Consider the following 25000-nt stretch of genomic DNA (forward strand, 5'->3'; position numbering starts at 1 on the left):
TTTTCAGCAAGGTTCGCTTTGAGTTTCGCGCTACTCAGCTCGCAGTATCATGGCGAAGAGCTTGCAAGGCCGCTATCAATTGATAGAGTGACGTAATTGTTTTGAGGATTTTCAACGCTTATTTAGTCGCAAAAAGAACTTGTTTTCAGCAAGGTTCGCTTTGAGTTTCGCGCTACTCAGCTCGCAGTATCATGGCGAAGAGCTTGCAAGGCCGCTATCAATTGATAGAGTGACGTAATTGTTTTGAGGATTTCCGACGCTTATTTAGTCGCAAAAAGAACTTGTTTTCAGCAAGGTTCGCTTTGAGTTTCGCGCTACTCAGCTCGCAGTATCATGGCGAAGAGCTCGCAAGGCCGCTATCATTGATAGAGTGACGTAATTGTTTTGAGGATTTTCGACGCTTATTTAGTCGCAAAAAGAACTTGTTTTCAGCAAGGTTCACTTTGAGTTTCACGCTACTCAGCTCGCAGTATCATGGCGAAGAGCTCGCAGGGCTGCTATCATGAGTATGAAACACGTAAAAGGTATCTTAGTTCATGCGTAACTATAAAATAAATATCACGTGCAATTCAAGAGATACATTGACCAGCGTACATCAAAGGAGTCTTAGCGAAGAAGCTACCTTTTGTGTGCTTAGTACTCATGATAGAGTGACGTAATTGTTTTGAGGATTTTCGACGCTTATTTAGTCGCAAAAAGAACTTGTTTTCAGCAAGGTTCGCTTTGAGTTTCGCGCTACTCAGCTCGCAGTATCATGGCGAAGAGCTCGCAGGGCTGCTATCATGAGTATGAAACACGTAAAAGGTATCTTAGTTCATGCGTAACTATAAAATAAATATCACGTGCAATTCAAGAGATACATTGACCAGCGTACATCAAAGGAGTCTTAGTGAAGAAGCTACCTTTTGTGTGCTTAGTACTCATGATAGAGTGACGTAATTGTTTTGAGGATTTTCGACGCTTATTTAGTCGCAAAAAGAACTTGTTTTCAGCAAGGTTCACTTTGAGTTTCGCGCTACTCAGCTCGCAGTATCATGGCGAAGAGCTCGCAGGGCTGCTATCATGAGTATGAAACACGTAAAAGGTATCTTAGTTCATGCGTAACTATAAAATAAATATCACGTGCAATTCAAGAGATACATTGACCAGCGTACATCAAAGGAGTCTTAGTGAAGAAGCTACCTTTTGTGTGCTTAGTACTCATGATAGAGTGACGTAATTGTTTTGAGGATTTTCGACGCTTATTTAGTCGCAAAAAGAACTTGTTTTCAGCAAGGTTCACTTTGAGTTTCACGCTACTCAGCTCGCAGTATCATGGCGAAGAGCTCGCAGGGCTGCTATCATGAGTATGAAACACGTAAAAGGTATCTTAGTTCATGCGTAACTATAAAATAAATATCACGTGCAATTCAAGAGATACATTGACCAGCGTACATCAAAGGAGTCTTAGCGAAGAAGCTACCTTTTGTGTGCTTAGTACTCATGATAGAGTGACGTAATTGTTTTGAGGATTTTCGACGCTTATTTAGTCGCAAAAAGAACTTGTTTTCAGCAAGGTTCGCTTTGAGTTTCGCGCTACTCAGCTCGCAGTATCATGGCGAAGAGCTCGCAAGGCCGCTATCATTGATAGAGTGATGTAATTGTTTTGAGGATTTTCGACGCTTATTTAGTCGCAAAAAGAACTTGTTTTCAGCAAGGTTCGCTTTGAGTTTCGCACTACTCAGCTCGCAGTATCATGGCGAAGAGCTCGCAAGGCCGCTATCATGAGTATGAAACACGTAAAAGGTATCTTAGTTCATGCGTAACTATAAAATAAATATCACTTGCAATTCAAGAGATACATTGACCAGCGTACATCAAAGGAGTCTTAGCGAAGAAGCTACCTTTTGTGTGCTTAGTACTCATGATAGAGTGACGTAATTGTTTTGAGGATTTTTGACGCTTATTTAGTCGCAAAAAGAACTTGTTTTCAGCAAGGTTCGCTTTGAGTTTCGCGCTACTCAGCTCGCAGTATCATGGCGAAGAGCTCGCAGGGCTGCTATCATGAGTATGAAACACGTAAAAGGTATCTTAGTTCATGCGTAACTATAAAATAAATATCACGTGCAATTCAAGAGATACATTGACCAGCGTACATCAAAGGAGTCTTAGTGAAGAAGCTACCTTTTGTGTGCTTAGTACTCATGATAGAGTGACGTAATTGTTTTGAGGATTTTCGACGCTTATTTAGTCGCAAAAAGAACTTGTTTTCAGCAAGGTTCACTTTGAGTTTCACGCTACTCAGCTCGCAGTATCATGGCGAAGAGCTCGCAGGGCTGCTATCATGAGTATGAAACACGTAAAAGGTATCTTAGTTCATGCGTAACTATAAAATAAATATCACGTGCAATTCAAGAGATACATTGACCAGCGTACATCAAAGGAGTCTTAGCGAAGAAGCTACCTTTTGTGTGCTTAGTACTCATGATAGAGTGACGTAATTGTTTTGAGGATTTTCGACGCTTATTTAGTCGCAAAAAGAACTTGTTTTCAGCAAGGTTCGCTTTGAGTTTCGCGCTACTCAGCTCGCAGTATCATGGCGAAGAGCTCGCAAGGCCGCTATCATTGATAGAGTGACGTAATTGTTTTGAGGATTTTCGACGCTTATTTAGTCGCAAAAAGAACTTGTTTTCAGCAAGGTTCGCTTTGAGTTTCGCACTACTCAGCTCGCAGTATCATGGCGAAGAGCTCGCAAGGCCGCTATCATGAGTATGAAACACGTAAAAGGTATCTTAGTTCATGCGTAACTATAAAATAAATATCACTTGCAATTCAAGAGATACATTGACCAGCGTACATCAAAGGAGTCTTAGCGAAGAAGCTACCTTTTGTGTGCGTAGTACTCATGATAGAGTGACGTAATTGTTTTGAGGATTTTTGACGCTTATTTAGTCGCAAAAAGAACTTGTTTTCAGCAAGGTTCGCTTTGAGTTTCGCGCTACTCAGCTCGCAGTATCATGGCGAAGAGCTCGCAAGGCCGCTATCATTGATAGAGTGACGTAATTGTTTTGAGGATTTTTGACGCTTATTTAGTCGCAAAAAGAACTTGTTTACAGCAAGGTTCGCTTTGAGTATCGCGCTACTCAGCTTGAACATGTGTGTGTGTTCAATGACATATCTCAAAAATACTACAGCGGAAAGTCAAACTGATACAGTATCCATTCAATACGTATCCAATAGTATTCTTTGGAATGCATCTCGTGATTTGAATGTTTTTATTATACAGCGCGAGAATTAAATGCGTTTAACCGTTTATGGAGTAAACGTTTTTCTAAATACATCTAATGTTATACGGATTTAAACTGTTTGAAGTTTGGATTTTGAGTTTGTTTTCGTTGAAACGCTTTGGAAAGAGTAACTTTGTTCTCAATAGAATTGGCGGCCAAACATGTGTGTGTGTTCAATGACATATCTCAAAAATACTACAGCGGCAAGTCAAACTGATACATGCAATCTATGGATAAATAACCATTCTATTAGAATTTAACAAAAAAAGGCGAAACTCAAATTCAAACGAAATGTCCTACCGCGCACATATTTATTGATGGGCGAATTTCAAGACTACAGTAGGGAGACGCCCCAATTTCATTGAATAGGGCCATGTGTAGTTGCGCCCTCGTTACACCAATTTCATTGAATATCTCAAAAAGGGAGACGCCCCAATTTCATTGAATATCTCAAAAATACTACAGCGGAAAGTCAAACTGATACATGCAATCTATAGATAAATAACCATTCTACTAGAATTTAACAAAAAAAGGGGAAATTTCAAATCGGAGCAATAAAAAAATTCAAACCAAATGTCCTACCGCGCACATATTTATCGATGGGCGAATTTCAAGACTACAGTAGGGAGACGCCCCAATTTCATTGAATATCTCAAAAATACTACAGTGAAAAGTCAAACTTATACCTGCAATCTATAGATAGGAAACCAGTATATTAGAATTTAACAAAAACAGGCATAACTTCAAATCGGAACAATAAAAAAATTCAAACCAAATGTCCTACCGCACACATATTTATCGATGGGCGAATTTCAAGACTACAGTAGGGAGACGCCCCAATTTCATTGAATATCTCAAAAATACTACAGCGGAAAGTCAAACTGATACCTGCAATCTATAGATAGGAAACCATTCTATTAAAATTTAACAAAAAAAGGGGAAATTTCAAATTGGAACAATAAAAAAATTCAAACCAAATGTCCTACCGCGCACATATTTATTGATGGGTGAATTTGAAGACTACAGTAGGGAGACGCCCCAATTTCATTGAATATCTCAAAAATACTACAGCGGAAAGTCAAACTGATACCTGCAATCTATAGATAGGAAACCATTCTATTAAAATTTAACAAAAAAGGGGAAATTTCAAATCGGAACAATAAAAAAATTCAAACCAAATGTCCTATGGCACACATATTTATCGATGGGCGAATTTCAAGACTACAGTAGGGAGACGCCCCAATTTCATTGAATATCTCAAAAAGGGAGACGCCCCAATTTCATTGAATATCTCAAAAATACTACAGTGAAAAGTCAAACTTATCCGTGCAATCTATAGATAGGAAACAAGTATATTAGAATTTATCAAAAAAAGGCCAAACTTCAAATCGGAACAATAAAAAAATTCAAACCAAATGTCCTACCGCGCACATATTTATCGATGGGTGAATTTCAAGACTACAGTAGGGAGACGCCCCAATTTCATTGAATATCTCAAAAATACTACAGCGGAAAGTCAAACCGATACCTGCAATCTATAGATAGGAAACCATTCTATTAAAATTTAACAAAAAAAGGCAAAACTTCAAATCGGAACAATAAAAAAATTCAAACCAAATGTCCTACCGCGCACATATTTATGGATGGGCGAATTTCAAGACTACAGTAGGGAGACGCCCCAATTTCATTGAATATCTCAAAAATACTACAGCGGAAAGTCAAACTTATACCTGCAATCTATAGATAACTTACCATTCTATTAGAATTTAACAAAAAAAGGGGAAATTTCAAATCGGAACAATAAAAAAATTCAAACCAAATGTCCTACCGCGCACATATTTATCGAAGGGCGAATTTCAAGACTGCAGTAGGGAAGCGCCCCAATTTCATTGAATATCTCAAAAATACTACAGTGAAAAGTCAAACTTATACCTGCAATCTATAGATAGGAAACCAGTATATTAGAATTTAACAAAAAAAGGCAAAACTTCAAATCAGAACAATAAAAAAATTCAAACCAAATGTCCTACCGCGCACATATTTATCGATGGGCGAATTTCAAGACTACAGTAGGGAGACGCCCCAATTTCATTGAATATCTCAAAAATACTACAGCAGAAAGTCAAACTTATACCTGCAATCTATAGATAACTTACCATTCTATTAGAATTTAACAAAAAAAGGGGAAATTTCAAATCGGAACAATAAAAAAATTCAAACCAAATGTCCTACCGTGCACATATTTATCGAAGGGCGAATTTCAAGACTGCAGTAGGGAGACGCCCCAATTTCATTGAATATCTCAAAAATACTACAGTGAAAAGTCAAACTTATACCTGCAATCTATAGATAGGAAACCAGTATATTAGAATTTAGCAAAAAAAGGCAAAACTTCAAATCAGAACAATAAAAAAATTCAAACCAAATGTCCTACCGCGCACATATTTATCGATGGGCGAATTTCAAGACTACAGTAGGGAGACGCCCCAATTTCATTGAATATCTCAAAAATACTACAGCAGAAAGTCAAACTTATACCTGCAATCTATAGATAACTTACCATTCTATTAGAATTTAACAAAAAAAGGGGAAATTTCAAATCGGAACAATAAAAAAATTCAAACCAAATGTCCTACCGCGCACATATTTATCGAAGGGCGAATTTCAAGACTACAGTAGGGAGACGCCCCAATTTCATTGAATAGGGCCATGTGTAGTTGCACCCTCCTTACACCAATTTCATTGAATATCTCAACAAGGGAGACACCCCAATTCCATTGAATATCTCAAAAATACTACAGTGAAAAGTCAAACTGATACATGCAATCTATAGATAAATAACCATTCTATTAGAATTTAACAAAAAAAGGCGAAACTTCAAATCGGAACAATAAAAAAATTCAAACCAAATGTCCTACCGCGCACATATTTATCGAAGGGCGAATTTCAAGACTACAGTAGGGAGACACCCCAATTTCATTGAATAGGGCCATGTGTAGTTGCACCCTCCTTACACCAATTTCATTGAATATCTCAACAAGGGAGACGCCCCAATTTCATTGAATATCTCAAAAATACTACAGTGAAAAGTCAAACTGATACATGCAATCTATAGATAAATAACCATTCTATTAGAATTTAACAAAAAAAGGCGAAACTTCAAATCGGAACAATAAAAAAATTCAAACCAAATGTCCTACCGTGCACATATTTATCGAAGGGCGAATTTCAAGACTACAGTAGGGAGACGCCCCAATTTCATTGAATAGGGCCATGTGTAGTTGCACCCTCCTTACACCAATTTCATTGAATATCTCAACAAGGGAGACACCCCAATTCCATTGAATATCTCAAAAATACTACAGTGAAAAGTCAAACTGATACATGCAATCTATAGATAAATAACCATTCTATTAGAATTTAACAAAAAAAGGCGAAACTTCAAATCGGAACAATAAAAAAATTCAAACCAAATGTCCTACCGCGCACATATTTATCGAAGGGCGAATTTCAAGACTACAGTAGGGAGACACCCCAATTTCATTGAATAGGGCCATGTGTAGTTGCACCCTCCTTACACCAATTTCATTGAATATCTCAACAAGGGAGACGCCCCAATTTCATTGAATATCTCAAAAATACTACAGTGAAAAGTCAAACTGATACATGCAATCTATAGATAAATAACCATTCTATTAGAATTTAACAAAAAAAGGCGAAACTTCAAATTGGAACAATAAAAAAATTCAAACCAAATGTCCTACCGTGCACATATTTATCGAAGGGCGAATTTCAAGACTACAGTAGGGAGACACCCCAATTTCATTGAATATCTCAAAAAGGGAGATGCCCCAATTTCATTGAATATCTCAAAAATACTACAGTGAAAAGTCAAACTTATACCTGCAATCTATAGATAGGAAACCAATATATTAGAATTTAACAAAAAAAGGCCAAACTTCAAATCGGAACAATAAAAAAATTCAAACCAAATGTCCTACCGCGCACATATTTATCGATGGGCGAATTTCAAGACTACAGTATGGGCGAATTTCAAGACTACACTAGGGAGACGCCCCAATTTCATTGAATATCTCAAAAATACTACAGCGGAAAGTCAAACTGATGCAGTATCCATCCAATACGTATCCAATAGTATTCTTTGGAACGCATCTCGTGATTTGAATGTTTTTATCATACAGCGCGAGAATTAAATGCGTTTAACCGTTTATGGAGTAAACGTTTTTCTAAATACATCTAATGTTATACGGATTTAAACTGTTTGAAGTTTGGATTTTGAGTTTATTTTCGTTGAAACGCTTTGGAAAGAGTAACTTTGTTCTCAATAGAATCGGCGGCCGAACGTGTGTGTGTGTTCAATGACATATCTCAAAAATACTACAGCGGCAAGTCAAACTGATACATGCAATCTATAGATAAATAACCATTCTATTAGAATTTAACAAAAAAAGGCGAAACTTCAAATCGGAACCATAAAAAAAAAGAACGGCTCCTTTAGGAGCCAACCAACTGCTCGAAAGTCAATGACCTGAATGCTTTAACTCATTTCTTAGGTACCACGAGGTACCACTGTTTATTATCATTTAATATTATGATTTATAATATACATACTGAGATTTACACACTGAAAAGGCGCAGAGTAAATTTTCGTTCGCAAAGTTCCTATAGAATGGCATAAAGACACGTGCACCGTTTTATATCTCTTAAATAAAAAACAACCAATTTGCGTTTTTGGATATGTGAAAATTGAGTAACAATATCTTGAATTTCAGAAAATCTTAAGAGAATAAAATATTCTATTACTTTGAAACGCATACTCACTCATAAAATCCATGATTAATCAACTTTTACTGGAAGGGAAATGAGAGCCCTTCCCTTAAGATTCAAAACAGTTCGAGATTGTCCTGCCAATCTACAGAGTAAATTGTGGTTATAAGTCGGCGTGACTAAGCATAGATACTGAGAAAAAAAAATTGAGCGCAGTTACTGACCAACGAACATATCTATTAATATTGTGAATAAATGACAAAGATCTAAAAAAAAACTATGTATATCTATGTGGTGCAAATTAACGGTTTTCCTTAAGTTTCCCACTTATTTACAATTTGTTGTTTTTTATTTGTTGTTTTTTATTTAGTGCCCTTTATAATACTATGTGCTTAGGCGCATTTAAAGAAAGAATAATTTCCCTGATGATAATCTACAGAAATTCTCATAGTTCTTTTCTTCCTCATCTGAGGACAACATCTCTTCGTCTTCCTCTTCATCTTCATCTTCTTTCTTGGAGAGAACTTCTTCCACAACCTCAAGGAAGGGAGAGGCAATTCTGAAAAAAAAATAACAATTTGCATCATCAACATTTATTACATGTTGAATGGATCCAGAGCGGGCATTATTTTCTTGTAATGACTGGGCATTATGAAAAAATTTTCTCACCTCAACGGGTTTTTTTTTAGTTGTGAGAAAAAGCTACTTGCAAGGGGCAAAAACAACAAAAAATGCCGACAAAATGAAATGATAACTATCTTTTCAATAACTGAAAGAAAAATATAAGCATAACGATACTTCATTAGTATGAGCGACTAGGAGAACCTGTAGTGTTTTTTCCCTTGATTCTACTCTTTTTTTGAATAGTGCTTAAAAGGCCTTATTATAAATAACTTATTAACCTCTTCCGTTCGGTCATTACAGGAGAATCTCATACCTCGACCTTGATGTATTGACCTCGATTTCGCTCAGTCAATACATCAAAGCCTCGGTCTGAGATTCTCCTGTAATGACCTGTTTCTTTGTTTTGGGACACCAATATGGCTGCCATGACATCATGTGAAAACATTCCATATAAATTCGTTATAATTATTATTTTACAGTAGAACCCTGGAACTCGAACTCTGATAACTCGAACAAACCTGCTAACTCAAACAAACTTCCATTTCCCTTGGATTTGATCTCACTTTTCAGTCATTTTTACTCGGTTAACTCGAACTCGGATAACTCAAAAACCCAGCTAACTCGCACAAAATCTCGTTTCCCTTGATCAAAATTTGGGTCAAATTTACCCCGATAACTCGAATTCCGGTTCTTGCAACTCACCATGGTTGCCCATTTATTACAGCAACAAAAAAGATCACGTATTTGATCGGCTTTTTCCACTCTTATCTAAGAATTCATGATTGTGTTAGACTTTTGATTCGGACGCCGTTCAGCAATATGGAGTTGTGTTGTGCATGTGCGTGGCTATAACAACACCGAGGGAATAGTATGATATGCCAGCCGCAGTCACAGGAGTGCGGCCAGTTTGTAGCAAGAAAGATTGTTCTCATTATTCTGAATGTCCAGAGACTTACCTCGCACGCTGGTATGCCCTCTTTTTTTTTCATCTTAATTTTTTTTAGGAATAACCTCTGGGAAATCCCTCACATCTTCAATTTTACAAATCTTGGCTTTCAAAACACCTCACCACCACAGAACTTCTGCTTTGTAAGCCAACTATCTGAAAATGATGACCCTTAAGCAACGAAGAAAAGTTTGATGTTACAGACGTTGCAAGTTTTGTTACTGTGTGAAACTTGTTTGCAATGAAACATAAGAGTACTATTTACAATATGAGTGGCAGTGTAGTATCCGCAGTTATAAACAAGAAAATGTTATAAAATTCCAAGAATACATTGTAGGGTATTGTGGTATGAACAGAGTACTCACTCTTTGTTTAAGCTTCTAGTGATATACAGCATTTGCTTAAATTGTATCTTCTAGCGGTAATCTGAAACATTAAATATAAACTGTTTTAACGTGTTTCCCTCCAGTTTTAAAGAGTTTTTTTAAGTTCCTATTTCAATAGGTCAAAATTTATTTTAAAGTGCACGATAATCGTTTCTTCAGAAATAGTAAAGAAAAATAGAAGTCTATTAAACCATAAAGCTTTACTATTCATAAAGAAACTATTCAACTACATTATTGTAGGTGCACTTTAAACTTCATTAAATTGAATAAATAAAAGGCGAGTGCGTGTGCTGTGTGCAGATTTAAAGCAGGCAGGGATTTATCAGAACAGCACGACGCGAAGCGGGGAATTCTCAACACTTTGCGAGTGTTCTGGCAGCAGTGCTACCGTGCTGCGTGCTGATTTAACCAATCAGAGCGTGTGTTATATTGTAATTATTTTATAATGGCATATGCAAATAATTTACTTACATGTTTTTTTAGTATATGGTATTGAAAACTCCCTGCTGAGGAAAATCTGTTCCCGCAGCATAACACAGGTTTCCTACAACAACATAATATCAAAAATTTTTTTATATATATAACGAGACTTTCATAGCGTAAAGCCTATGAATAGAAATCTAGATGCTATATTTTCACATGCGAAAAACAGCGATACGTCCAATCAGCGTCGCGTACAGCTTTTCAGAGTGTAAAAATATAACCAATCAGAATCGTCAATCAATCCTCAGCCAATCAGAGAACGAGAAATAGCACTTTACTGGCTTCCCAGGCGACAGAGGAAAAAGTTGTTTTGTTTTGAAAGTTATTACTCCCAACGGCAGATTTTTGTCAAATTTTTGCAATGAGAAAAAGATGTCTAGATATCGAAGAGAAAGAGCTGTTGGTTTCTACTTCCCGGCGAAAGATCGATGATTCAAGCTAAAAACTTTGCCGTCCTTGAATCTAAAATGTGACCAACGATAAACAAAAGGATAGCTCAACGACAATTCTACAAACCTATGATGTAAGAAACTCCAAGAGACTGGCAAAAGAACTAAAAACAAGGTATTTTTCTCTCATATTTCTTCCCGAGGATTCAACAAATTGGCTTCATCTTTCAAAAATTGTAGGCTTGATGTTTTTCCTTTTCTTTTTTTGCTATGATTTCGACATGATACAGCTGTAGTCTTCACCTTTAGAGTACTAGTTTCATTCTGTCTTATCTTAAGTCATTTACTTATTGAATAAAAGTTAAGAAATTCTTGTATTTTTGTTTGCAAAAGATTTGTCGGTAAGGACAATGTCGTCGGTAAGCTTATCTTCAGTTTAGCCTACTACATCCACCACGCACGCTTTCTTTCAAATCACTTTTATGCAAAAAACGTCTCGTTATATACATAATAAACAGACAACACCATAGAAAGTGCTTGTACGGGATTCTATTCACTCGTTGTTTGTGTAACTATGAAAAATTGCATCAAATCGCTTTGAAATTGCCATGAAATTGCCGTGAAATTGCAGGTTGTTTACACGCGAGATTTTGGGTTGCGATACACAAAAATTGCAGACTGTGTCGCGCGACAAAATTGCTAGTGTAAACAGGCCTTAAGCGTGGTTTTCACTAGCAACATAAGCACCGGTGAGGACGGGCGCAACATAAGCATAAGAGTTGGAGCATGCGCACGAGGTCTGAAAGCATATAATTTTGGTACCAGGCTTCCTCAAACGTCGGCTTGAGCTTATACTTATGTCGCGCCCATCCTCACTACACTGGCTTATGCTTATGTTGGTCCGTCCTCACTTGACATAAGCATAAGCACAAGAAAATCAAACTTGTCTTGTTTTTCTTGTGCTTATGCTTATGTCGCCCCCGTCCTCACTGGCTTATGCTTGTGCTTATGTCGCTATAGTCTGGTCGTCAAACAAAAAATATATATGTTACCTGGAAAAAAATCGAATAGAAACAAATTTGGTATCAAAAGACGCAGAATGTTTAGGAGAATAACATATCCAAAATCCCCTAAAATCCGTTTTGGGGAAAAATTTTTATTAGCGTTTGAAATTTATGTCGAGTGTTTACATAATTATAGGGGGAGCGCCTAAATATATTATCAATATATCAGTACAATTTCCAGTCACGTAAGTGTAGTTTAGTTTATAAAACATGTACCGCTACTATAAATAACAAGTATTTGGTTTTCTGTTTTGTTATCAAAAGCTAAACATTTGCCAGTAATTGTATAGTGGGCTTCCTGTGTAGAAATTGATTGAAATGCATGGCGCGAGGTTTTCATAGTGGAAATTAGGTAATTCTAAACACGATTTTCTTCCAAATTCCGATGCCATCAATTTCGATGATTTTAGAAGTTATAGCAAACTCATTAAATATAAAATAGCTACAAAAAGGTTTATCTTTAATAAAAACATTTCAATGACCTGTGACCTAGCTTTCGTTGCGGGCTTTTCCGAGCTTTTCGAGCCTGCAAGCCCTTGTTTTAAAACCCGAGCCAGAGCCTTTGGATTTTAAGCATTTGAGCGTAAAAAAATCCGAGTCCGTTTGGGATTTGAGGAGTCGTGCAACATGTTGAAGGATTTTCGTTGTCATTTTTCCACGTTGTGGAATTGTAACAGTTAGAACAAATCAGGGCAGATTGGAGAACTTCTTTAGCGATTTGAGCTGTCAAAACTGAAAAGGACAAATTGACAATCTTCTCAATCTTCTACGAATATAACACTCGATCTATAGCGATAAATTTATTACAGCAAGTATTTATTAATTATAAATTGTTCAGCAATGTTGCTTGCATTACCACCCAGCTTATAACTTGGCGCGCAGGTTGAGAAAGTTTGTTAAGGTGCGGTAATACGGGAAAATCGTCCAATACGATCCACAATATTTTTGTTACAGGTTGTAGAGCAATGTTGCTCGTATTAACACCACACCCACAACAAAACTCAATGTAGCAGTTTGCGGGCTGCTAGTTGCAAGAAGTTGAAAATCCTTCTACTTTGTTGAACAAGTTTTCGCAACCTGTAAAATCGATTTTTGTTGCATGACAAGTAGCGTACAGGATAGTAATACGAGCAACATCCTTCAACAATTAACTTGAAACACAACAATGTTGCGCGCCCAGTTGGGCTATTTTGTTTGTTAAGGTGCAGTAATACGGGAACATCGTCCAATATGATCCACAATATTTTTGTTACAGGTTGTAGAGTAATGTTGCTCATATTATCACCACACGCACAACAAAATTCAATGTAGCAGTTTGTGGGCTGCTAGTTGCAAGAAGTTGAAAATCGTTCTACTTTGTTTAACAAGTTTTCGCAACCTGCAAAATCGATTTTTGTTGCATGACAAGTTGCGTGCAGGATAGTAATACGAGCAACATCGTTCAAGAACTTGAAACGCAACAATGTTGCGTGCCCAGTAGTTGGGCAATTTTGTTGCTCGTATTACCGTACATTTACACAAAGTAGAACCACTTTCAACTTCTCACAACAAGTACTGTAGCGCACGAGCTGCAACATCAATTTTTGCTGCGCACGAGGCGGTAATACGGGCAACATCGCTCTACAACCAGCAACGAAAATGTTGCGCGCCAAGTTGGATCAAATTTTTACCATATTGCCGCACCTTAAAACGAACCTCCAGTATCACGACTAGATTTCAATGAAATTGCATTGGAAATCTAGCGTTCCAATCGCGAATCGGGATCCCTGCCTTATTATTATCGCTCTAATCATCGTTCCAGTTTCAAAATTGCATAACTGGAATTGGCTCACCAGTGAAATTTATTACTTGGAATTTACGTTTAATTACTTTGCATTAGCATTTTCATTGTTAAATTAACAATCAATACTAGAGGCACCTGACCCCAGGAAAGATCCAACTTCAGGATGTCAACCTCTGGTTGATGGGAAAGGTGTGATCCCATACTGTACATGGTTTGAGTTTTGACTTAAAACATGCATGTGACTGATCCGACTTGATAACTGACATGTTCATGTTTATAAATATATCTGTGTCACTAAATTTATTTGTTTCTTTAAGTTTACTTATCGACATTTATGATTAAGAACACTCACTTGTGAAAAGACTTGTTTTTCAGTACTGATTGTGCATAAATCATTATGGGAAAAAAGTGCAAAATATTCAAATGCTAATAAAACTTTTTCCCCATGACGGATTTTAGGGGATTTTGGATATGTTTTTCTCCTAGACATTCTGCGTTTTTTGATACCAAACTTGCTTCTATACGATTTTTTTCCAGGTCAAAATGTCTGACGACCAGACTACTAGTGAAAAACCACGCTTTACGTTGCGAATAAACGTTTTTCAACCATGACCAGCGCCAACAAAATTTAAACGAAGGAAGTAACTCAAACTAAGTAAGAATATTTCTATTTCATCCATTTGCAACCGACCTGAAAAACTCCATTCATGTGTTATTCAGTTGAAGCTCCTAGAATTTATAGTTTCACAACAAATTACTACACAATACAACAACATATCTTACATATTTTCCTTGATGTGTTTCCTCCAAGAACCTGTTTGCGAGTGTTTTTTAGGATGGAATCCTCCTTTCCATTTGCCCGACAGCACTATTAATAAACGTAACTTGGCAATCCAGCAATCTTGAGTATGAAAGAACAGCAAGAACCAAGATATAACTCATTATACAGCTATGTAACAATCACCGATAATCACTTTGCCTTCGACAAATAATTGTTAAGTATTCCCGCCTGACTGAGTTATTTTACTAATTTGCTTGAAACATTTCACCCCCTTTGTATTACACATATGAAATGGGGACAAACTAGAACCTCCAGAAACATCGACCTCAAAAGGTACAGTATTTTTTAATTTGTTTTTGGATCATGTTCAAACTTGAAATGAAAAAATAAATTTAAATATACTGTACCTTTTGAGGCCAATGTTTCTGGAGGTTCTTCTGAGTGGTCCTCTGGAAAGGAATCTAAATAAGTGAATAGATTAATGAATGCATAAAAGAGTGAGCAAATGTGACATCACTATTTTTATTTTTCAATTTTGAAAATGGGAACCAAAAGGACAAACTGATTTGTTTTTGGACCATGTTCAAACTTGAAATGAAAAAATAAATTTAAATATACTGTACCTTTTGAGGTCGATGTTTCTGGAGGTTCTTCTGAGTGGTCCTCTGGAAAGGAATCTAAATAAGTGAATAGATTAATGAATGAATAAAAGAGTGAGCAAATGTGACATCACTATTTTTATTTTTAAATTTTGAAAATGGGAACCAAAAGGACAAACTGTTTTGTTTTTGGATCATGTTCAAACTTGAAATGAAAAAATAAATTTAAATATACTGTACCTTTTGAGGTCGATGTTTCTGGAGGTTCTTCTGGGTGGTCCTCTAAATAAGTGAATAGATTAATGAATGAATAAAAGAGTGAGCAAATGTGTCATCACTATTTTAAAAGGACAAACTAATTTGTTTTTGGATCATGTTCAAACTTGAAATGAAAAAATAAATTTAAATATACTGTACCTTTTGAGGTCGATGTTTCTGGAGGTTTTTCTGAGTGGTCCTCTGGAAAGGAATCTAAATAAGTGAATAGATTAATGAATGCATAAAAGAGTGAGCAAATGTGACATCACTATTTTTATTTTTAAATTTTGAAAATGGGAACCAAAAGGACAAACTAATTTGTTTGTCCTTTTGGATCATGTTCAAACTTAAAATGAAAAAATTAATTTAAAAATACGGTAATTAAGTTAATTACGTATTTTTTGTGATATCAGCTCTTGACCACTATTTGGATCATGTTAAAAGTTTACCCACTAAGACACATTCACCCACTTTGTGCTAAACAGAAATATAATTTACTACCTGCTTGATGTTCATACTCCCTATTGTAGTTTCCTGACTTTGGTACATTACAGATAATATCTTGTAGAAATGGCATAATAAAAGACCCCGACCATCCCTTTGTTGCGGAACATAAATTTTAATTATTAGTAGGTAGACCTCCTCACCATGACTAGACATCTGCTCCTGCATCTGCTCCTGCATCTGCTCATAAGCAATCCTGTCAGAAATGTCAAGCAATCTTGTGAAAACACAAAAATTGTCATTGATCATTACAAATTCTCTTAACCTAGAAAGAGTAAATATTCTATTATTCTGAATGCCCAGAGACTTACCTCGCACGCTGGTATGCCTTTTTTTTTCATCTTTATTTTTTTAGGAATTACTTCTGGGAAATTTCTCACATCTTCAGTTTTAAAAATTATGTCACACTCATCCTCTTCTCGGCTTTCGAAACATTTCACCACCACAGAACTTCTGCTTTTGAAGCCAACTATCTGAAATGAAAAAGACACCTATACAGTGAATATAGTAAAACAAACAAAATATAATCAGCATAATAATAACAATAACACCATGATCACCTAAGCAACGAAGAAAAGTTTGATGTTACAGATGTTACAAGTTTTGTTACTGTGTGAAATGTAGATCTTGTTTGCAATGAAACATAAGTACTATTCACTGAACACTTTATAAGTTTTGAAAAATTTTTTTTCCATCTCTCTTGTGGAATTGCCCCTAACATCATATCTCTATGACAGTCAAATTGACATCTCAAATTGACATTACTAATCTCTCATAGCCATGTTATTATAATAATAATATACAGATAGACATTTAGACACTGGTCTCATGCAGTCAAAACAGCTCAAGCATGCAAGGCCCTAGATAATGCTATTGAGTTGACTAGTCACCTCAAGTTTTCAATAAAAAAAATCCCCGTTCTCAGGTGTTTTATACCTCTGCATGGCAATTGTTGAACTAAAAATTCAAGCAGATAATTTAATTCAAGTTTGGATTCAGAGTGAAATCAACTCAACATTCAAATAATATTAAATTTTATAAAATGCCTGAGTAAATGCGCGCGCTGTGATTGGTCAGTTCGAGTTCATTATAACTCGATAAAGTACGAGTGCATACGTCACGCGCATGCTTTATCGAGTTATAATGCACGCTGCTTATGTCACGAGCTTTAGTGCGCGCAATTTCTTTAACATTTCATAAAAGAAATAAAAAACTTTCTCCTCATGCGTTGTTGATTATATAAGCACTTGGGAATTTTTAAGAACACTCGAGAAGTGCGAGAAGCACTCGGCTGCACCTCGTGCTTCTTTATGCACTTCTCTTGTGTTCTTAAAAATTCCCACGTGCTTATATAACTCAACAACGCATGAGGAGAAAGTTTTTTATTTCTTTAATAAAATACTGTACCTTGGCAGGCCACCAGCCAAAACCAACATACTTTACTATGACAACTTGGCCCATAGAGTACATCTAAAAATAAATAAGTAAATAAATTAAAATATGTAATGTTCATGCTAGGGCTTTTACGCACCATAACACTGATTTCATAGTATCAAACAAACAGTAAATAACTTCTTTTTTCATTCATAAGACAGACAAAGAACTTGTCTGATATGAAGATGGCATGGCAATTTTGGAGGGACATTGCATAGCATCTATGGCATCATATACTAAAGCATATACAGTCGCATTTTTTCGCATAGAAATAAAGGACCTCTAAACAGCCAAATAGTGCAATCTTCCTATCAATCTTCCTAATTTTTGAGAAAAATTATCTCATTCAACTTTCAAACTCCTCCAACGGTCCGTTGAAATAAGATCGTTATTTTCCACAAACGCAGAGGAAGCCTCAGTGATTAAAGCTGTTTGTTTGCCCAAACAAAAGACCGATACTGAAGTTTTGATAAGTTGTTTTCCATCAAAGAAAAGCGTCACCGAAGAAAACATCGACAATCGATAGAAATATTCTTACCTTCCCGCCGCAGTTTGATGAGCTGTTCAGTTCGAAATAACGATCGACTCGTCCCTCGCTATTTGAACTGCACACGTGACTTGTTCGGCCAACAATCGGTTGCCCGAACAAATCACGTGCATCTAGCGCGCGCTGTCGATGCTGAGATGGCGACATCCTTAAACAACAGAAATTTGATGACGTTTCAAGCCTGTCTTTTTATCCGGATAGGTTTTGTACGTCTCAAGAATTTTACGGAGAAAACATCTTTCAGCAGTTCAAATCTCATCGGGAAATGTTACAATGAAGTAAGTATTAACTCTTTCGCTTTCTGAGGTCCAAGCGAGCTTCGAATATTATCGTTGAGCGTTTTGTGCACTTCACTTGGAAGAACGGTCAGTACAAAATGCAGACTGCAGATTGCAGACTGCAGACTGGGTACAAAATGCAGACTGGGTACAAAATGCAGACTGGGTACAAAATGCAGACTGCAGACTGCAGACTGGGTACAAAATGCAGACTGCAGACTGCAGACTGGGTACAAAATGCAGACTGCAGACTGCAGACTTGGTACAAAATGCAGACTGTCATTTGAAACTGTTTTTTGCCGTCTGAAATGTGATAAAATTTTTCAATTTCGTATTCCACGAAAACTCGCATTACCAGGGAATGATCTTGCTCCATTACTCAAAATATACTTTTTGAATGCAGTCTCGAAGGTCAATTCCAAAATAAAAATATATTCGTTTTCAAAAAGAAAATCAGACTGAGGCCAAAACAATGTTAATTAAAAGAAATGATTTCATTTTGTGTAGAAATTGTGTGGTCTTCATGATCGGATGTGACAAAACCACAAATGTAAACAATCGATTGATCAGTCACGGAATCGTGTCCTGAAAAAATTCTCCTGATTATAATTTTGGTATTATCCTGGTTTACGAGGTATAAGTATTTTTATATTAGGTAACACACATCGGTAAAAAGAAGGTCATTTAACTGCTACTTACCGCATTACCTCCGAAAGGCCGCCATGACGAACTAGACTTGCCACAAGTTGACCTCACGAAGCGAGCGAAGCGAGCCTAAAGGCCGCAAAGCGGCCGTGCGAGTGACGAATAAACACCCCAGAATAAACAAGACGAAGGACTTTATTGAAAGTCTATGACGAACCCGCGAAGAGGCAACTGAAAGCGACCATGTGTTGGTCAAGTGTCAGTATCATGTTGCAATGAATGTTGTAATTTTAAGTTATGAGATCTTGCGCTTGAAGTAAGAATGCCTAAATGATGTTTAATAACGGATCAACCTTCGAGACTGCATTTAATAAGTGAATTTCGAGTAATAGAGAAATAATTTTCCCTGGTAATGCGAGTTTCCATAGAATACGACATCGAAAAGGGATTGCGTGACAACTGGTAAGTTATAAAATGACAGTCTGATTTTGTACCCAGTCTGCAGTCTGCAGTCTGCATTTTGTACCCAGTCTGCAGTCTGCAATCTGCAGTCTGCAGTCTGCATTTTGTACTGACTGCTTGGAAAAAACTCAGTAGTCCCCCTTCGAACTTCTTTCAATAGATGGCAATCTATTCAATAGATTGAAAATCCAAATCAGTCGATAATAGCATGAATCGTATGGTGCAGAGTAGAAATCAATCTGACAGATAAAACTGAATGATGTTTGGTTTTATTATATAATTTTTGTTCTTCCATTAACCCTACAGGTCAGTATAGTCACTGAGGAGATATTTGATAACATACAGAAGGCCTTAGAAAACCCAGATGACTTTGACAAAGAAACTAAAATGGCTTTGACACGCCTTTTAGATGTAATGGACAAATCTAAGGAGCTCCTGGAGACATTGAGAGTCCCTCAGAAGACAGTATCAAAGTTTAATGTGTTTTTGGCTTGTAAGGTCATTCAGCCGCTTACAGGTGGCACGTGTATAATTAACAGTGTCAAGGACGAGGACAAGGTTGCGATGACAAACAGTGATGTAAAACTGCCAGATGACTTTGGCTTAACAGGAATAGCAATGGGTATGGTCATTATTGTTGTATTTTTTGTAGTATCTTTGTTTCTATACCTACTCTTTTAGTTAACTTCCTGATTTCTTACTCTCTCTAGTTAATTTCCTGATTTCTGTAACTTTTTTTTAGTTAAGACATGACCCACCTAGATTAGCCTGTTAGCCTGTTACTTTCTACCCTGGATCCAGAGGGGGCTAATAACTCAAAGCGACTTGTTACTGAAACAACCCGATGATGGTAGCCCCCTCTAGACACCCGAGTTAAAAATTTCTGCTTTTTCGGGAAAATTGAATCACTCTCACCATCAGAAAGAATTGTCTGATTGGTCGCATTGATCACGCATCACAAACTGTTTTTTTTTTACAAGTTTAGCAAGAGCATAAAATGGGCGGAAAAGCGCCAAAAAAGTGCATTGCTAATTCACTAGCCAGGGTAGTTACTTTCATTCACAAAGAGTCATAGAACACATTTTGGCAACACCAAGCTGTGAAAATTTTGACTGCAGATTTGAATTCTTGGGTTTTGCAGATTTGAATCAGGTTTTGCTCATTCTTACAGGTTATGAAGATGGCTATTATGGTGAGCCAGATATTATTGCTTGCCCAAAGGAACAGTCTCAAAACGTAGGACCAGGAGCAGGTATGTTGTGGTACAAATTTGCCTGTTCAAGGAGAAGAGGATGAATGATGTCCCTGTTCGCCGATAAAATTCACCACAGTGGGGAAAGCAGCTGTTTGTAATGTCACCTGCATGCATGTGCCATTGCAATACATATCAGTCTATTATTATTCTTATTCAATATTTTTGCCATAAGTTATAAAAGGGACCACATAGTTTTAGCATCTACGATGTAAGTAGAGTTAATATTAACAGTCGCTATTTCATAGAGTATTCCAATGTAGTTTGGTATCAATTCCGAACAATGGTCACTTTCAATTTCAACTTTGTACATTGGCGCAATGTTTGATGCTTTTGTCTGCTCTGTATAGATCAGAACATTTATGTACATGACTGCAAGCAGTACACACCACCCAAATATTTTTTGAGTGGGCCAGTCATGGTAGCCTGCATAGCAAGTGTTTTCCTGGAGCTTCAGCGCTCAGAGAAACCCGAGTTTGTGGCCACATGGGAAATAGGGAGAGCAAAAAATGAAGAGAGGGGTAGGGGTAAGAAGGAAACGCTCCATAAGCAGATAAGTATGACCATTGCGTCGGAGCAAAATCAACTGTATTAATGGGGTAAATCTAAAAGCAAACTGAGGCTCACAGCAAGAACAATCTTTCTTGCTACAAACTGGCCCCACTCCTGTGACTGCGGCTGGCATATCATACTATTATAATTCTGGAACCATTACAATTTCTATGGTACACCATGTACCCCCTTATTGTATAAAGCTCTTGTCACATACAGTAGTTGTGCATATATTTAATGTTGTTCTCCCCTTTTTGCAGTTGCCATTGACTCAGTACCTTCTGTTGAAGAGCCTGATGAAACAGGTATATTATAGTTTCTAGTCCTTGTTGTCGTAGTGCCGTTCAAAGCATCCTGGCCTGATCCCAGAGTAATTTAGGGAATGGACTAAAGGATTGAGGATTTTTGTTACTATTCCATCGGTGTTGTTATGTGAAATCATTGTCTGCGGTATAAAACACATGATGACAAACAACGACCAACAAACAACCCTTGTCAATCAAATGGTGTGATGTCATCGATCATGTGACTCGTATCAAAGACCTTGAATATCCCATGCATAATAAACAACCAACAACCCTTGTCAACCAAATCTTGATCGTGTTACATAACTCAATTAATGGCACGATTCTCTTGAAATGCTTTTAAATACAACACGTTTAAGGTATACCAACAGGTCCTTTGATTGGTGCGGCAAGAGACCTATGATTGACATATTTTATCGCACATTTCTTGTCATTGTTATCGTATATTCACTTATTTCAATTTCTTTCCAGAGGACGACCCAGAAGAAGCTCCAAAAAAATTGACCTCAAAAGGTACAGCATTTTTAAATTTATTTCATTTACATGTCTAATTTGTCTATAGATACATCTCCTGCAATATGATGCCTATGATTCATGTGTTTTATACCGCAGACAATAATTTCATATAACAACACCGGCGAGGGAATAGTAACAAAAATCCTCAATCCTTTTATCCATTTCCTGATTTACAGGTGTTCCTCAACCAAAGAAGCCTCGTACTACAGGTACAAACCTTAACACTTTTGGAATAATCTGCCATATTATAGTTTTTGTGGAATGACTGTCTTTTGAAAAACGCTGTTCGCCAGCCAACAGATCCTTTGATTGGTGCGGCAAGAGACCTATGATTGACATATTTTATCGCACAATTCTTTCATTGTTATCGTAGTGATAAGATCGGCGTCTGAATCAACAACGAATTCCCAACGGCGCATGATAAGATCGGCGTTTGTTCCCGTGTACGATACGGATGAGTGCACAAAAGTCGTGCTATATTGCTATGGTATAGTAGTGACCGCACGCCACACTAAAGTATAAAAGGCTTATTCTTTTCGCAGAAAGATAAAATATTGTCTTATTCTAATTTGTTTGCAGGTGCCTCCCCAGACAAAGTTGTTATTGAAGGGAAAAAAAGTGTTTCAGAAAAGACAACGATATCAGCACTGTCCCAAACCATAGCAATGGCGCTAACATTTGCAAGAATTCAACAGAAGCGCCACAGTGAACACCACACGTTTCCAACACTACGGGTGCATCCCCTCGGCGTTGACATCATACTTCACAATGCTGTATCAGATCATTTAATGTTGACTTGTTTGGCATGGTCGAAGTCAGCACTTTTTATGTTGTGGTTGGTGCTACACCATAACCTATTTAGTTTTCGGCAAGTGCCAAAAGGGTACGAAGGGTATACATCCGGCTTTCTTGATTATATTGAATTCAGTGGTGCCATGAAAACAGAACCTAAGTAACTTGTTTTGAAGAATAGTTTTGAATTGAATCAAGAGGAGATTCAGCGGGACTATAGCATATTTTTTTAATAATAAGAAAAAATGCAATAATGCAAATTACTGTCCCAAAGCATAGCAACAGCGCTAACATTTGCAAGAATTCAACAGAAGCGTTGACATCATACTTTGCAATGCTGTATCAGATCATTTAATGTTGACTTGTTTGGCATGGTCGAAGCAGCGCTTTTTGTGTTGTGGTTGGTGCTACACCATAACCTATTTAGTTTTCATTATATACTTTACATTATATATTATTAAAGTACTCGATTATATTAAAAACAGTGGTGCCATGACAACAGTAAAAATGAGAAAAATGCAATAATGCTTTTTAAACTGACTAAAAATTTGTAATAATTTATTCAATAGCCATTTGTATATTAAAGTTGCCTTTGAAAACAAACTTATCGTACACAATGTTACCTTCTGGGAATGTTACCTTCTGGGATCGAGAGTGTGAGTGTCCCTAGTCCTGGGGTAGGCTCAGTTCCAGCCGTTGGGGTTTCGTGCGCCCGCGATACTCTCCCCCGTAACGGCTGGGCGCACGGGCTAGCCATTGTTCCTCTAGACCAATCAGCGAGTTGCCCCTGGCATATTAGCGTATTTTCAGTTTCTTTAGGGTCTAGTGAGTGCGTCCATACAAGTCCGAATTTCAGGATAACCTGGCATATGGGCGTATTTTCTGTTTCTATAGGGTCCAGCGACTACGTCCAAGATAATCTGGCATATGAGAGTATTTTCAGTCTATATAGGGTCTAGTAAGTGTGTCCCATACCATTCCGAGTTTCAGGATAACCTGGCATATGAGCGTATTTTCAGTTTCTTTAGGATCTATTGACTGCGTCCATACAAGTCCGAATTTCAGGATAATCTGGCATGTTAGCGTATTTTCAGTTTCTATAGGGTCTAGCGACTGCGTCCATACCAGTCCGAATTTCAGGATAACCTGGCATATGCAATCCCACTTCTGACACCAAAATTGTAACCGGCGGCAAGGCGCACAACCGTGAATAAGCATTGCAAGGTGGTTTGACAAAAGAATTTATTGAATTTCACATGAATTTATACAAAAACTAAAACGGGAACGAGAACTTCGAAGAAAGTTCTTTGTCTTGTTCTACAAATCCATAATGCTATCCTCCTGGATTGTGACTACACTGAATATTATACTCGTTTGGGACCTACTTTTATTAGAAACCCTGCATTTTTGAGTTATTTTTTTGTAAAAAAAAATACCTCTTAGTCGGCGCGTCGGGTATGTTATGGACGGGTCAATGGGTGAGTGAGTGAGTGAGTGAGTGAGTGAGTGAGTGAGAGATGTATGTATGTCACACCAATCAGATTGGATCTACTATGAACAGCCAATCAAATTTCTTGTTGTAAATGTAAATGGTCCGTGAGAAACACAAGGTATGTATAAACACAAGGGCTTTGGTAATTGAAAAATAAAGAGTGACGTGTATGTTGCCGGTTTGTGATTTTTAGTCCGGTTTGGAGGGGAGTGTGACAGTTACAAACGTACATTGGGTTGTTTTAGAGTGCATAATTTTCAGTGTAATGGTGGCTAGTTATGAACGAGATGAGTCTTGAGTTTTGAAGCAGTTCATGAGTAGTAGGCAAATGGCACGAGAGATTTTTATTTTTAATTACAAAGGGTAACTTGATACTTTTGTTTTTCACAAGGAGTTAATTCAATTAGAGGTCACGAATAATCGGTTCTAGTTCTTAGGACATGTTTTAGAGGAGACGAGACTATTTAGATTTGAAGCAGTTCTAACGTTTACAATAGTAAGTGCAGGTAACGATTGTTTTGTTCTTATTGCATGCAAATATAACGAGATATTTTTATTTTTTAGTTACAATGGGTAATTTGACACTCTTGTTTTTCACAAGGTAATAAATTCAATTAGAGCTGAGGAATCGTCGCGACTTGTTCCCACGAGATGTTTGCTATTTTTAGTTACAAATGGTAACTCGACACTTGTTTTTCATATGGAGTAGATTCAATTAGAGCTTACAAGTTATCGGCTATTGTTCCCCGGATATTAAACAAAAAAGAAGCTTTCCTTTCTAGAGTGTTTTTACGTCTCTGCAGTAGCAGTTTAATATTTTATTTGATGGGCATTTTATGACATTCTTTTCAGTC

The 25000-nt window shown here is 37.0% G+C and overlaps 2 protein-coding genes across 11 annotated transcripts in view; one reads left to right on the forward strand and one right to left on the reverse strand.

The window, feature by feature from the left end:
* Window positions 1-7343: 7343 nt before the first annotated feature.
* On the reverse strand, window positions 7344-17999 carry LOC145473541 (uncharacterized). Of its 9 annotated transcripts, none has more exons than XR_014044702.1 (9): window positions 16183-16307; window positions 16015-16067; window positions 15350-15391; window positions 15134-15187; window positions 14918-14971; window positions 14513-14630; window positions 10482-10554; window positions 9635-10050; window positions 7344-8613 (listed from the first exon to the last, which is right to left on the reverse strand). XR_014044702.1 is itself a non-coding variant. In XM_081455043.1 (9 exons), the coding sequence occupies exons 2-9, from the start codon at window positions 16049-16051 to the stop codon at window positions 9997-9999; spliced, it is 486 nt and encodes a 161-aa protein (XP_081311169.1). In that variant the 5' UTR covers window positions 16052-16067; window positions 16183-16307; the 3' UTR covers window positions 8623-9996. The 9 variants fall into 9 exon arrangements, 6 of the variants coding, with proteins under 6 accessions (XP_081311169.1, XP_081311167.1, XP_081311168.1 ...); XR_014044703.1 differs by lacking the exon at window positions 14918-14971 and adding an exon at window positions 15527-15580; XM_081455043.1 differs by lacking the exon at window positions 7344-8613 and adding an exon at window positions 15527-15580 and having other exon boundaries at window positions 8623-10050.
* LOC145473540 (uncharacterized) overlaps window positions 17990-25000 on the forward strand; it is a 9029-nt gene continuing 2018 nt past the window's right edge. The window contains exons 1-7 of one of the 2 annotated variants that reach the window (XM_081455039.1): window positions 17990-18130; window positions 19544-19859; window positions 20409-20489; window positions 21302-21346; window positions 21818-21859; window positions 22039-22071; window positions 22442-24065. In XM_081455039.1, the coding sequence (XP_081311165.1) occupies window positions 17990-18130; window positions 19544-19859; window positions 20409-20489; window positions 21302-21346; window positions 21818-21859; window positions 22039-22071; window positions 22442-22818 (1035 nt within the window). In that variant the 3' untranslated portion in view covers window positions 22819-24065. Of the gene's footprint in view, window positions 18131-19543; window positions 19860-20378; window positions 20490-21301; window positions 21347-21817; window positions 21860-22038; window positions 22072-22441; window positions 24066-25000 lie in introns of both variants that reach the window. The other variant, XM_081455040.1, reaches the window with a different exon arrangement.

The sequence above is a fragment of the Orbicella franksi genome, unplaced genomic scaffold (genome assembly GCF_964199315.1).
Source record: "Orbicella franksi unplaced genomic scaffold, jaOrbFran1.1 SCAFFOLD_38, whole genome shotgun sequence".
NCBI classification, from domain to species: domain Eukaryota; kingdom Metazoa; phylum Cnidaria; class Anthozoa; order Scleractinia; family Merulinidae; genus Orbicella; species Orbicella franksi.

Bases quoted from the DNA above. Each gene is read 5' to 3' on its own strand.
- LOC145473541 (XM_081455041.1), bottom strand. From the start codon at position 17,999: ATGTCGCCATCTCAGCATCGACAGCGCGCGCTAGATGCACGTGATTTG. The intron at 14,972-15,133 runs GTACAGTATATT...TCACTTATTTAG, and splicing joins AGAAACATCGACCTCAAAAG to ATTCCTTTCCAGAGGACCAC. The intron at 14,631-14,917 runs GTACAGTATATT...TTCATACTCAAG, and splicing joins AGAAACATTGGCCTCAAAAG to ATTGCTGGATTGCCAAGTTA.